This window comes from Carya illinoinensis, chromosome 7 (assembly GCF_018687715.1).
Source record: "Carya illinoinensis cultivar Pawnee chromosome 7, C.illinoinensisPawnee_v1, whole genome shotgun sequence".
In the NCBI taxonomy this organism is placed as follows: domain Eukaryota; kingdom Viridiplantae; phylum Streptophyta; class Magnoliopsida; order Fagales; family Juglandaceae; genus Carya; species Carya illinoinensis.
Genome location: NC_056758.1, coordinates 29,382,603 through 29,394,976, shown reverse-complemented (window position 1 = coordinate 29,394,976; position 12,374 = coordinate 29,382,603). Strand labels below are relative to the sequence as shown.

At 36.4% G+C, this 12,374-nt stretch overlaps 1 protein-coding gene across 3 annotated transcripts; it reads left to right on the top strand.

The window, feature by feature from the left end:
• Nucleotides 1-1,071: 1,071 nt before the first annotated feature.
• Nucleotides 1,072-9,361, top strand: LOC122316532 (dol-P-Man:Man(5)GlcNAc(2)-PP-Dol alpha-1,3-mannosyltransferase). Of its 3 annotated transcripts, XM_043133132.1 has the most exons (13): nt 1,074-1,324; nt 1,414-1,448; nt 2,352-2,489; nt 2,857-2,925; nt 5,134-5,291; nt 5,366-5,432; nt 5,526-5,579; nt 5,813-5,901; nt 6,460-6,576; nt 6,842-6,939; nt 7,126-7,204; nt 8,859-8,915; nt 9,021-9,361. In XM_043133132.1, the coding sequence occupies exons 1-13, from the start codon at nt 1,174-1,176 to the stop codon at nt 9,193-9,195; spliced, it is 1,287 nt and encodes a 428-aa protein (XP_042989066.1). In that variant the 5' UTR covers nt 1,074-1,173; the 3' UTR covers nt 9,196-9,361. The 3 variants fall into 3 exon arrangements, 2 of the variants coding, with proteins under 2 accessions (XP_042989066.1, XP_042989067.1); XR_006244265.1 differs by lacking the exon at nt 9,021-9,361 and having other exon boundaries at nt 1,072-1,324; nt 6,842-7,016; nt 8,859-8,916; XM_043133133.1 differs by lacking the exon at nt 2,857-2,925.
• The last annotated feature ends 3,013 nt before the right edge of the window (nt 9,362-12,374 follow it).

Below are 12,374 nucleotides of genomic sequence, written 5' to 3'. Positions count from 1 at the left end.
AAATTACATGTGGTGTGTAGGAATGATGAGTATATTTTTTTAATAGATAATGTCAGATTTCTCACGTGATGAATTTTTATCATTTGCATAAGTTTCACCATCCAATTGGTTTTCATTTCAAAAGGCTCCACTGGTCATCACTCCTCCATCTTTCGTCTTAGCTCTGATTCTAATTTAGAGTTAAAAAATTTAGAATTTGAAGTCAAAATCGAAATTGTTATTAAACAACTACGAAAACACTCCGCATTAGATTGTGTAAGTTAGTTAAACTAATCAAGTACTTAACTTCATCTACAATTTGTTGGATATTGTAGTTTATGTAAATGAGAATTTTATTCTTAGAGTTATGTTACTCGTCCTTTCAATTCTCATCATCTTCTCATCATCTCATGATGCGGCATTAGATAATTGGAGACTATTTATTATATTTCACTTAAGAATCTATCATCTAATGTCACATCATGAGACGATGAGAGAATGATGACAAAATGTATGATAAATAAATTTTTTCTTATTCTTATATTCTTTAATTACTTTAGTTATATGATTTATCTACTGGAATGTAGTTATATGATCAATGTCTGATGCAATGGTGTAAAAAACTTCATATAGACCATGTAAAAATAATTTCTCCCAGATGAAATTCTAGGGAATGTTTGCAAAGTAAAATGTAAAACAATAAAAACTTATTAATTATGAAAATTTGTTTAATGAAATCTTGTTATTATATATGCAATCTTTGCAATTGACTAATTTAGAGAAATGCTCCTAAAAAGTTCAAATGTACTTTGGGTTTACAGCACAAGGAGACTGATATTATTGTAATAACTTTTTAAATCAAACACATAAAAATCATTCTTATTTTATCCACTTAAGTTAGATATAGCATAGTGATAGTTTACAATTATAATGTTTATAAATAAAAGTTACCGTTAAAATAAAAATAATATTATAAAAATAATATTTATTTAATTTTTATTTCATAACAGGTCAGAATTCAATCGACTGAATTCGCATGAATTCTGCGAATACCGTTAAAGCCCAATAACATCTAAAACGATCCGAGCTTCGATACCGTTAAAGCCCAATAACATCTCAAACGATCCGTACTACTTCCGCGACGCCGTCTACTCTCTGGTACTGGGACTGGGAGCAACGACAGAGAAAATAACCATGGCGGCGCGATCGGCGTTGCATGCGAAACCCTCGCCGAGATCGACGGCTCCGACATCCAAACTGTTCAGAAACCCTCAAGTACCCTTCGCTTTCGCTTTGATTTTGGCCGATTCCATCCTCGTCTCTCTCATCATCGCCTACGTTCCCTGTAAATAATCCATTTCCTTTCTGTATCTCTTTCTTTTGTTCTCTCTTGAAATGACCCTTTTTTTGTGACATTGTGATTGTTGGTTTCAGATACGAAGATTGACTGGGACGCTTACATGTCACAGGTATGCGAACGAACAAATCAAAGTCTTTTTAGACTTTGTTTCGTTCCCGAGAAAACGAAACAGAAAATCCAATTCTAATTCTTTGAATGAAATAAATAATATTCCATATTAAAGGCGCTATTTTTTATTTCTGAGCTACTGATTGGGCTCTTTGGTATTGCTGTTGAGGTCAATTTCGGTATGGTCACTGTCCTGCTGAATACCTGTGAACAGACTGGCCCCTGAGTATTCAGGAAAGCCTCCAATGCCAAAGTTAGTTCCTTTTCGTCCTCTTACAGGGAAGGTATATAGAAAAAGGAAGAGGAGATAGTTGGACTGATGATCATACCGTTTGGCTTACCTCCCGCATGCTGTATATTTTTTAGAGCGTAGTGGCTGCCTTTCCTTTCCCTAGGTAATCTGACGCCTGCCCATGCTCTGACGGAGACATCACCGTGTTTACTGTGACGTCCTCTCTTGGACCCTATGGCATTCCGGGCCTGGCACAGGCATGTCCCTTGAGGGGCCACTTCATTGCATTTAATACGGTAACCCTCTCAGCATTGCGTCAGGGAGGGGTGGGTGATTCCGACTTGCCCTGTGCCAACTGAATCAGTAGTCGTTCCTTCGGGCGCAAGTCTCCTTGTCCAAACCCCGCCGGTTCGCTTGAGTGCGGTTAGTTGGGCCATTCTCGTTCGGGGTGCTTGAGGCCTGCGATTGGGCCCCGCTTGGTGTTGCCCATTTTCCCCCTAACACTTATCTTTTGTGTTTGTTAGGTGATTAGTTTCGATTGAAGGCCTTGTATAACTTGGTCTGGTTGTTCTAAACCACCAAATGAGGTGTTGAGTAGTTTTGTTTTCTGGCTTGGTATGACTTTTATTTTGGTGAAATGGGTCAGTACCGTTTGATCTGTCTGTGAAACAGGTAAGTGGGTTTCTTGGAGGAGAAAGGGATTACAGCAAATTGAAAGGGGACACAGGGCCTCTGGTCTATCCAGCTGGGTTTCTCTATATTTATTCTGCAATTCAATATGTTACAGGTGGGGAGGTCTCTGCAGCTCAGGTACTTCAATTTTATTTTGAAAAATAAAATTGAAGTTGTTCGTATTTGCTTGACTCAATGAAAATGACTGCCTAGTTGGTTCACTTGGCACCAAAAACTTGTGCTAATGTGTTTTAAAGTAAAATGAGTGGTCATGCACTGTGGATTTCTATGAGAACTTGAATTGAGGGGAGTGATTTTGGTTGCAGTTATGCCATTATAAGCTGATATCGTAACCTCCTCTGTCCCTCACCCCCACTCCAACCCCTCTTTTTTCTTTCGATACTGAAGTGAAATCATTTGTATATTGAAGAGTTTAGATTGATATCCATGTATGTCCCACAGTAAATGACTACCTTATTGTTAATATTCTTTTATGGTGGTGCAGATTTTGTTCGGCTTTTTGTACATTATAAATCTGGGAATTGTCTTAGTCATCTACATGAAGACTGATGTGGTATGAATATGCTCCATTTTGTTGAAGATAAAGTGCTAATTTTGACTTTAAGAGACATTTATGTCACTCTTAACTTGAAAAAGAGTAACATAGATTTGCATTACTTATGAAACTAAAAAAAGAGACATCTATGTCACTGATGGTTGCTTGATAGTGATTTTGATTTATTTATTTTATATGTAGTTAACTTTATTAATCTATGCAAAATGTGTCCAATTACACGGGCTGTATACAAGAGATTAGTTGGATTTTGAATGCCCAGGGGTTGGCTCAAGTGGTAATATCCTTGGTGTTGGTAGTATGCTCCTTCTAGGTCTAAGGTTTGAATCCTTGGGTGTAAACAATTTCTAGGGGCCATTGGACTAGTGAAATTTCCTCTTGAATTACTTGAGGTGTACTTGTAGGAAACTCCTAGTTGAGAGCATGTGCACCCCACAAGATTAGTTAGGACTTTGTTCCTGGACACTTGTTGCCAATCCAAAAAGAAGGATTTTTATATAAAAGATATTAGTTCATATATGGTGTATAACTGTAGATTCAATAGTTGGATTGTGTATATTTTCAAACCAATGCATGCATTTTCAGGGTGGTGTGAGTTGCCATAAACTGTATTGTGATATGTCTGGCAATTGATAGCAGCTGCCAGTGTTACTGGTATATGATATTTAGTGCTAGTTGAGAATATCCGTTTCACAGTGAGCTGTGCTCTTAATGAAATTTGAATTACTTAAACAAGTGCTTGAGGAGCATAATCAGGCTTAGCTGTGGACATATGGAGCCTTCACTGCATCCGAAAAGTTAGAAGGGGGAAGGGATGGGAGTGAAAGGATGTGAGGATCAGGGATCTAAATCGACTTGAGCACTGAAGGAAGAGGGGGAGAGGTGCAGCGTGGAGAACTATGAGATAGACTGCGTTTAAGCTTGGTCTGATTGATTGTTTACCACAGTTTGTTTTATTAGGCAATTAAATGGTGCTTCTGGAACATGGATGCTGGGAAGAAGGTGATAGTATTGTCTAGTCCTTCAAAAGGTATGGTTTTTTCACAGAATTTTGAAAAACAAAGTCCTCTAGATGTCTAAAATGTCTGTAGGACTTGGCTTGGTCTAATATATGGGACTCTCTATTATGCATAGATTCAGGCCAACTTTGACTGCTGGGCCCGGGATAGGTGGTCTGTTGTCACGACAGTGCCTCTAATTAAGTTTACCTTTTTCCCTCTTAGGTTAATTTAGCATTAGGCTCGTATCAGTAAAGCTTTCTGGTCAATTGGAGTCTCTCATATCTATCCTCTATTAAGTTTTTAAGGATGGCTTATAAAAAAGAAGTTTTAAAGGATGGCTGAGAAAGTCAAGCCTACAAGATTCCTGTGTATTTTGATAGGTAAGATTCCTATTTTTGTTCAGGTGCTGTTGCTATCAACTTATTTTCAGAGTCTCTCACATTAGTATCTAGTTTCTTTTTTATCAACTGATTTATGCCTCCGATGTTGATGGGTCCACATGGCTGTGTGTGGTGTATGCCATTATGCTCAGCTTGTATCAGCTTCTATTGGTCAGTTTGCAAGTGAGTGAGTGTTTGATGCTAGCCAGGGCAGTGGTTAAGTTTGGTGCTTAGCTTAAGCGGCTGAGCCTATGCATGATCATGGGCTTGTTTTGCCTTGACATCAAAGGTTCTTTATCTCTGAGTTGGGCGACCTCTGGTTTTCTTTTTTTGGCTACTTGATGTGGTTTTATTTCTGTCTCTTTTTCAATATGTAGTTGGAGCTCCTCTAGGTGTGGCCTATAATAGGATCAAATTGCATTGCATGCTTTATTAACCAATTTAATCATATTCCGTATCTGAGGTGTTATAGCTATCTGGTTTTTTAAACTGAAGACTAAATACTGCTCACTGCTCTTAGAGTAGATGTTCTGCAGCAACTATTGTTCCATGTGCATGCTTCGATGTCTTAATCTTTGGGGATAGGTGTACAACATCAACTTTTGAATGGAGTGAAGTGTCTGATATTTGAACCTTAAAACCGATTTCGCTTACTGGGAAACTGTAATTGAAAGCGGCTTCTGGAAATTAAGCTGAAAGTAAATTTTTAATAAGTATTCATGCTTTGAAACATTACAGGTTTCATAACTCTCTCCCTCTCTCTCTCTCTCTCTATCCTTGTCTGTATTTTCTGAGCTTTAATAAGCTTCACTTCTTTTGTCTTACAGGTTCCATGGTGGGCTCTTAGCTTACTTTGTCTGTCAAAAAGAATCCACTCTATTTTTGTGCTCCGCCTTTTTAATGACTGTTTTGCAATGATGCTACTTCATGCTTCATTGGCATCATTTCTTTACAAAAGGTGGCATCTAGGGTTGATCATTTTCAGGTAGCATCTTGGCTTCCTTACTGTACCTTTTTTTTAATGGTAAAGGGTTGATTGTTTCCTTTTTGTTTATACAGTGGGGCTGTTTCAATAAAGATGAATGTGCTCCTATATGCTCCACCTTTGTTTCTTCTCATGGTTAAGGTAATTTTTGTTCGTAAATGTCTTAATGGTAGTCCAATATTAATAAAATTTTTCAAGCAACCATTGTTTGTTCCTGGAACACTTCTTGTACAGGCTATGGATATTAGTGGGGTGATATCAGCTTTAGCTGGTGCAGCGCTAGTGCAGGTAATTACGCTGTCAGCCTCATTCTAAGGGGTTGTCTGTGTAGGCTTGAAAATTTTCTTCATGTAATATGCAAGTATTTTAAAGCTGGATTCTGGAAGTTGGATGTATGCGTTATTCTTATATGTTTTTGGTCCAACATGCTTAGGTGAGTTGGAGTTCAACTGCCGTTATATTGTAAGAGAGGGCATTATCTATGGTATTCATTTGTTTGCACACGGTGAATGGTTGTACAGATCCTGTTGGGACTACCTTTCATTCTATCACATCCGTTTGCTTACATATCCAGAGCTTTCAATCTTGGGCGTGTCTTCATCCACTTTTGGTACCTTGCTTCTGAATTTATGGTTTTGCAGAACCTTTCTCAATGTGTACTTATTTGCTCCATAAATAATTGAAAGAGTAGTTTAAATTATTCTGAAATGGTGTTCAACAGATACTTTCTGGAACCTTTTTTTATGTGTTTGACAATGCATGCCTCAGATAGTTATTATAAATCATTCTAGGGCCCTGTAGATTTAATTGAGGATGATCCCAGATGCACCCTCAAGGATCATGGGTCAGTATGGTGATTACTCAATCAAATAATCATGCTACAACCACACACCAAATTTTAGTTACATGCAGAGTTTTAGTCCATTCAAGTTGTTCCTTTTGTCTGAAACCTTTTGAAGTGAAATACAGTTCTATAATTTCCTAACCTTGTTATGCTGTATCATAAAGACTTGAATGACATTCTATTTCCAATTTTTGCTTTTGTAGATTTTATTTGAAATAACTTATAAAAAAATAAAAGATGTTATTTGAAATATTAAAGATAATTTTCTCCCATGATTGATTGAGGTGAGTTCTGTTGAAAATAACCCTCACTCTCTTTTGCCAGGTCTGTGAACTTCAAGTTCATTCCTGAACCACTTTTTGTTTCGAAGGAATTTGCAGTCTCTTTACTGATTGCTCACCTTGTATTACTTGTGGCTTTCACTCATTATAGATGGTGCAGGTAAGTACAATAGCTTATGTTTTTCATCATAAGTTAGAAACTGGAAGTTGCAATGATAATGTGGACGTGGAATTGAGGAAAAACTTTGCTTGTTTTGAAGTAGTAATTCAGGGTGAGTTGCAAATATGAGGTTGTGAACACCATGTTGTGAAGCAATAATGCATTGTAGATGGCTTTTTCCCATAGAATATTGGTATTTTGGATGCAGCCAAATTGTTGTGTTTGTTCATGGAGTGGATGATGTTTAGTTAATGTTTACCTGTAGGCATGAAGGGGGGCTTCTCAACTTTTTGCATTCTAGATTTCTATCTTTGAAGAGATCTGACTTTAGCAATTCATCCTTCAAGATACTCAAAAAAGAACGTAAGTGGATGGGTTTCCAGATGAAATCAGGAGGATGTCTGTTTCTGTCTCTTTGAATTATTTCTCTTTTTAGTCAGGTTAAGTGTGTTTTTGGTCTCGATCCCCCGTCTCTACCTCCTTGCTCTTTTCTTTTCTCTTTCTCCTTTTCCTAGAATTAGATGCTAAAATTTTCCCTAATTAAACCAGATATTGTGACAACAATGTTTGTTGGGAACTTCATCGGCATTCTTTGCGCTCGATCTTTGCACTATCAGTTCTATTCATGGTAAGTTTTGATGGATGAAATACTTTTCTATACAACACTGATTTGGTGGCTGAACAACACTGCTGGTTGCTTATGTATTTTCTAACAATTATATCAAGTACCTCATTGTAATGTTGGAGTGGAAATATATTTTCTAACAATTATTTTTATTTATTAAATAAAAAAAATGTTGAAGTGGAAATATATTTTCTAACAATTATTTTTATTTATTAAATAAAAAAAATTTTGGCGTGGAAATATATTTGAAGCTTCATGCGAATTATAGCTCTAGGGGTTGGCTTGAGTAGTAAGAGCGTTGGTCTTAGTGTAAGTCCAAGGTTTAAACCCTTGGGTGAAAACAATTTTTAGGGGCCACACTCCCATCAATTGAAGAGCCGGTGATTTACCTGATCTGTGTGATGGGGATGTGTTATGTTGGTTCGGTTTAACCGTATAAAAGACGTGTTGCGGTTACACTGTCTCTAGTATTCCTCATCATCAAAAAATATGTCAAGGACTTTTCTTATATCTTACTCTAGACTAATATTACCCGTGCTACCATTACTCTTAGGCAGTTGCTTCTAGTGGGCTGTGTACCATCTGTATAACTGAGGGTGATCTCCTTTTTTATGGCTATAATATTTATTTGGCATTCATAATTATCAAGCAAAAGCTTTTCCCATTGTGAACTTCTGGTTTTTCTACCTCCATTTCTCTACATCATTGTTGTCAGTCGTTAGTATAAAAGTACCTTTCAAGTTAGGGGCTGCCTTGAAGGGAGTTTATAATTGATGCTGTTATTTTGTAATATCCATGCTGCTGGTATGTATTGATTCAATGACTACATCGTGCTGGTTTATAATCAATAGACTGCATCGTGTCACTGCCAGGACATGTGAGTCATTAACTGCCCCCAAAAGTCCAAAACCATTCAGCATGGGATGCAGAAGTATAGTCTAGAGTTATAGAGTTAGGAAGTTGACTGACTTCATGGCAAACTGATTCTATCCATCGCCTATTTTCCAGAAACTTCTTCTGTGCATGAAGCTTTATGCCATGCACAGGTTGCTATTTTCATTTTTATTTGTAAGTACCAAGCCAGGGGTGCTGTTTACATTATGGTTGAGCATCCTTTCTTGTGATGCACCACTTTCTTAATTCGTAGTTGCTTCAGTTTGCATTGGGATACTATTACAACTGAGAATTCTGTTTTTCGGGAAGTGAAGGCCTAAAAGAGGAGATTACCTCCTAGTAAGAAATGGAAGATGTGTTGTCTTCCATCCGTATCAATTCCGTGAGACTTTGGAAATCTAGATCAGCTCTGAAATACCAGTGGTATTTAACCTTTTGGTCTACAAATGGAAAAGTCAACCTTGACAATTTAATTTCTTCTCCATGGGCTGCCTTTCTTACCATCTGAGTTTGCACTTCTCTGCCTTCTGTTTTCGTTACGTAGATGTTTGTTTAAGCATTCCCTTCAATTCTTGGAGAAAGTAATCCATATACATTCACTCTTTTGTTGATACTGCTTGGATAAACCCCAGTAAGTATCATACACTGCTTACAATTATCGTTTAAAATGTAGTGTACATGATTTTCTATTTATGATGGGAGCATGTCATTATAATTTGAGGTGGAAAGGTGGTGAACCCTCATTTTCATGTGTCTGCGGCAGGTATTTCTACAGTTTACCTTACCTATTGTGGCGTACGCCATTCCCTACTTTACTGCGGTAGGTGCTTTCGATTTCCATTTGCCGTAATTGTAATAGTTTTTGCATGATTATTCCTTCTTTAATGATAATCAATCTGATCCTTTTTTTTTTTTTTGGTGTCAGTCTAATTTTATTTATAGGTGTGGAGATTTGCTGGAATGTCTATCCTTCAAATGCTTATTCATCTGCACTTCTTCTGTGTCTCCACTTGGTTATTCTATGGGGTCTATGGTCTGCCCCATCCGAATATCCTTATCTGGACAATAAAGCATACAAGGAGAAACGAAAGGAAAAGTAGGATTTTTTATACCCATAGAGTGATGAATTTCTTTTTTGGGCAATCAAGAGGGTAGAATTTCAGTCGGCCTCCCAATTCTGTATGTGCTCTTTTTGTTTTTATTTTTACAAAATTTTGGGAAAAATACACAAACACTTCTCAAGCTACCATTTAATTTGTAGTCTCACCGACTCACCCCTCCAAGTAATAATTTTTAATTTTAATTTTTTGATAGCAAACGAAGAACTTCATTAATAAAAGGGACATTACAGACATAAATCAAACCACAAGGTTTGAGATAAAAAATCCGGAATACAATCCTGCCACATAATGATTCGATCAACATTTCTTGCATATTTAGCAAGGTAATGAGCTGTCTCATTTGCTTCTCTATAAACATGCCTCACATTATAGACATAAATCAAAACACAAGATTTGAGATAAAAAATTTGGAATACAATCCTGCTACATAATGATTCGATCAATATTTCTTGCATATTTAGCAAGGCAATGAGCTGTCTCATTTGCTTCTCTATAAACATGCCTCAAAATATGATGCCAATTGTGTAATCTCATGATGAAGTCCAACGAATGGTGATCTGTCCATATTGTCCGAATGTAGAGCCTCAATAGCTAGAAAACAATCACTTTCTACCTGGATCTTTGCTATACCCATGCTTGCACATAACTCGAGGCCTCGGAATAGAGCTAGTAGCTCCACCTGCTCGAGTTCAGCAACTGCATCTTCCAAAGAGCTTGCAGCCAACACTCGACTTGCACTGTCTCTTAAGATTGTGCCAACACCAGCTTTCCCCCTCTCTTCAAATACAGCACCATCCACATTTAGTTCAGCACCATCCACATTTAGTTTCAGCACCTTAGGATGCGGTGGCTTCCATTTGTAGACATCTCGTAGCTGTTGTCTTGATTGCTTCCGGGTCACTTTATAACATCTCAACACAGAAACAACATGCTTAGCAACTCTATTAATAGGGAGAAGAACCTGTTCGTGAAGATACTTATTTCTCCTATACCATATTCCCCACGCCAAAGCAAAAAAAGTAGACAAGGTTTCAAATTGTTTTAGTTTTACAAAAATTGAGGGCCAAGTCAAATACATTCAGAAAATTATCACTCTCAAGGATCGGGAGATAGTTTGACCAGATACGTTGTACATGCTTACAATGCGTCAAAGCATGATATAGCCCCTCACGTTTAGATTGGCACAAAATGCAGCTCACATCAGTAGAGACATGTTTTAGCGATAAGTTCTCCTTAGTTGGCAACACATCCTTACAAGCACGTCATGCGAATATTTTAATCTTATTTGGCAAATGCAGTTTCCTAATGTTTTTCCAGACTACACTCTACTCATTGGAAGAGGAGGATTTAGTTTCTTGTGGCCCCTGCTGAGCCAATATAAGCTTGTAACAGCTTCTAACACTAAACACCACATTTCTTTCAAAGCCTCACACATGCCTATCAGTCCCATTACCATCACACAAGATCATTTTCTAAATGTCCTCCACCACCCTTGGATTAAAGAGAGTTCTAAGTTTTCCCAAATCCAAAATTCATGAATTATCATACATAAGAGAATTTACACAATCATGCTGGTGCCCTTCCCTCACCACAACGCCTTTATTCACTAGAGCATTATGACTCGGGATCCAATTATCAAACAAAATATTAACAAAAGATCCATCCCCAACCCTCCATCTACACTCCTCTAGAACCTACTTTTTTGCCTCCTAAATTCCTCTCCAAGTATAAGAAGGAGATCTACCCAAACTTGTATGCAAAAAATCAAAACCCGGATAGTACTTTGCCTTCAAAGTATGGTATTAAATTTGAAAGAAATTATTTTTCTGATGGTGGTGGGGATATTCAAGGATTAGTCCTTGTGTTGCTAGAACTCATCCATAGCTGTCACAGTTGGTTATTGATCAATCTTATTTATTATCTAGTGCTTAACTTAGAGTAATGGTATTGATTTGAATTATTGTCGGATATATTACTTAGGTATAATTTAGATAGTGAGATGAGATGAGATAACATGATTCTAAATGAAATTCGAAAGTTTAATAAAATATTATTAGAATATTATATTTTAATATTATTATTTTTTTGAGATTTGAAAACGTCAAAATTTGATACATTCGAGAAGGGGAGGTTTCAAACTCCAAACTTCTATTTTAGAGATTGGGGTAATGCCAATTAGACTATAGGCCTTTTACTTGAATTGTTTATTATATTTTATATATAAATTTAAAAAAATTATAATAATAAAATAAGAAGATAAGAAATTGCTTCTGTCACCAAACGGATCTTAATATTTATCATTTTAAGTATTTTGTACGACGAAATTGGGCTTCAGAGTGGCTGGGCATATATAATTCTCGTGGTATTAAACAATGGAAGTAGCTGAGTGGGTCCACTTCGACCATGACCCAAGACCAAATAATAATATAAATAATAAAAAAAACAATAATAAAAAGAAAAAGTCATTTACTTTTCACTTTTCAGGACCTAAAATTTGAAAATTTGTGGATAAATTGCGCTCCTAGCGGCTAGCAGCGCATTCGAATTAAAAAACGCTTGCAATGACAGAAATGTCCTCCCATGTTTCGGTTTCCTAATGCTAACAAGACTACCTCAAACTCAATAATTAAAGTATAAAAAAGTGCCAAGGCAAGAAAGAGAAAGACAAATATAACCATGGCATTAAATTATGTGCTTATATGGATATTGAAGGAAAATTTAGAATCCATTCACGTTTTGGAGATTATTCAAAGAGAAATAATAGTTACAATCGTGATTATATAAGTGCTATATAATTATTTTAAAAAAGATAAATAAATACAAAATCTATATAAAATATTTATTAATAATAAATTTCATTCATTTTCAAAATAATTATAAAGCGCTCGCACACTCTATGACTTACGTAACATTACTCAAATGTCAAAATAATTGTTAATTTTAAAATGAATTTGCTGACCACAAAAGTGACGATGAAACTAGATTGATCAATCTTGAAACGCGATGTAGTAAAAAGTTTAATTTTGAAGTTCGTAGACCAATTTATATTTGCATTGATCTTAGGCTCAGAGCAAACTGTAACAACTATTTTAATATTAAATTTTAAATCCTGATTATTTTCCCAAATCAATGGCTATAGCGTAATTATAGGGAAAGAC

Excerpts from the sequence above, each read along its gene's own strand:
- LOC122316532 (XM_043133132.1), top strand. The coding sequence starts at position 1,174 with ATGGCGGCGCGATCGGCGTTGCATGCGAAACCCTCGCCGAGATCGACG. Across the intron at positions 2,926-5,133 it reads TCTACATGAAGACTGATGTG|GTTCCATGGTGGGCTCTTAG; the intron begins GTATGAATATGC and ends TTTGTCTTACAG. Across the intron at positions 6,940-7,125 it reads CAAGATACTCAAAAAAGAAC|ATATTGTGACAACAATGTTT; the intron begins GTAAGTGGATGG and ends TAATTAAACCAG.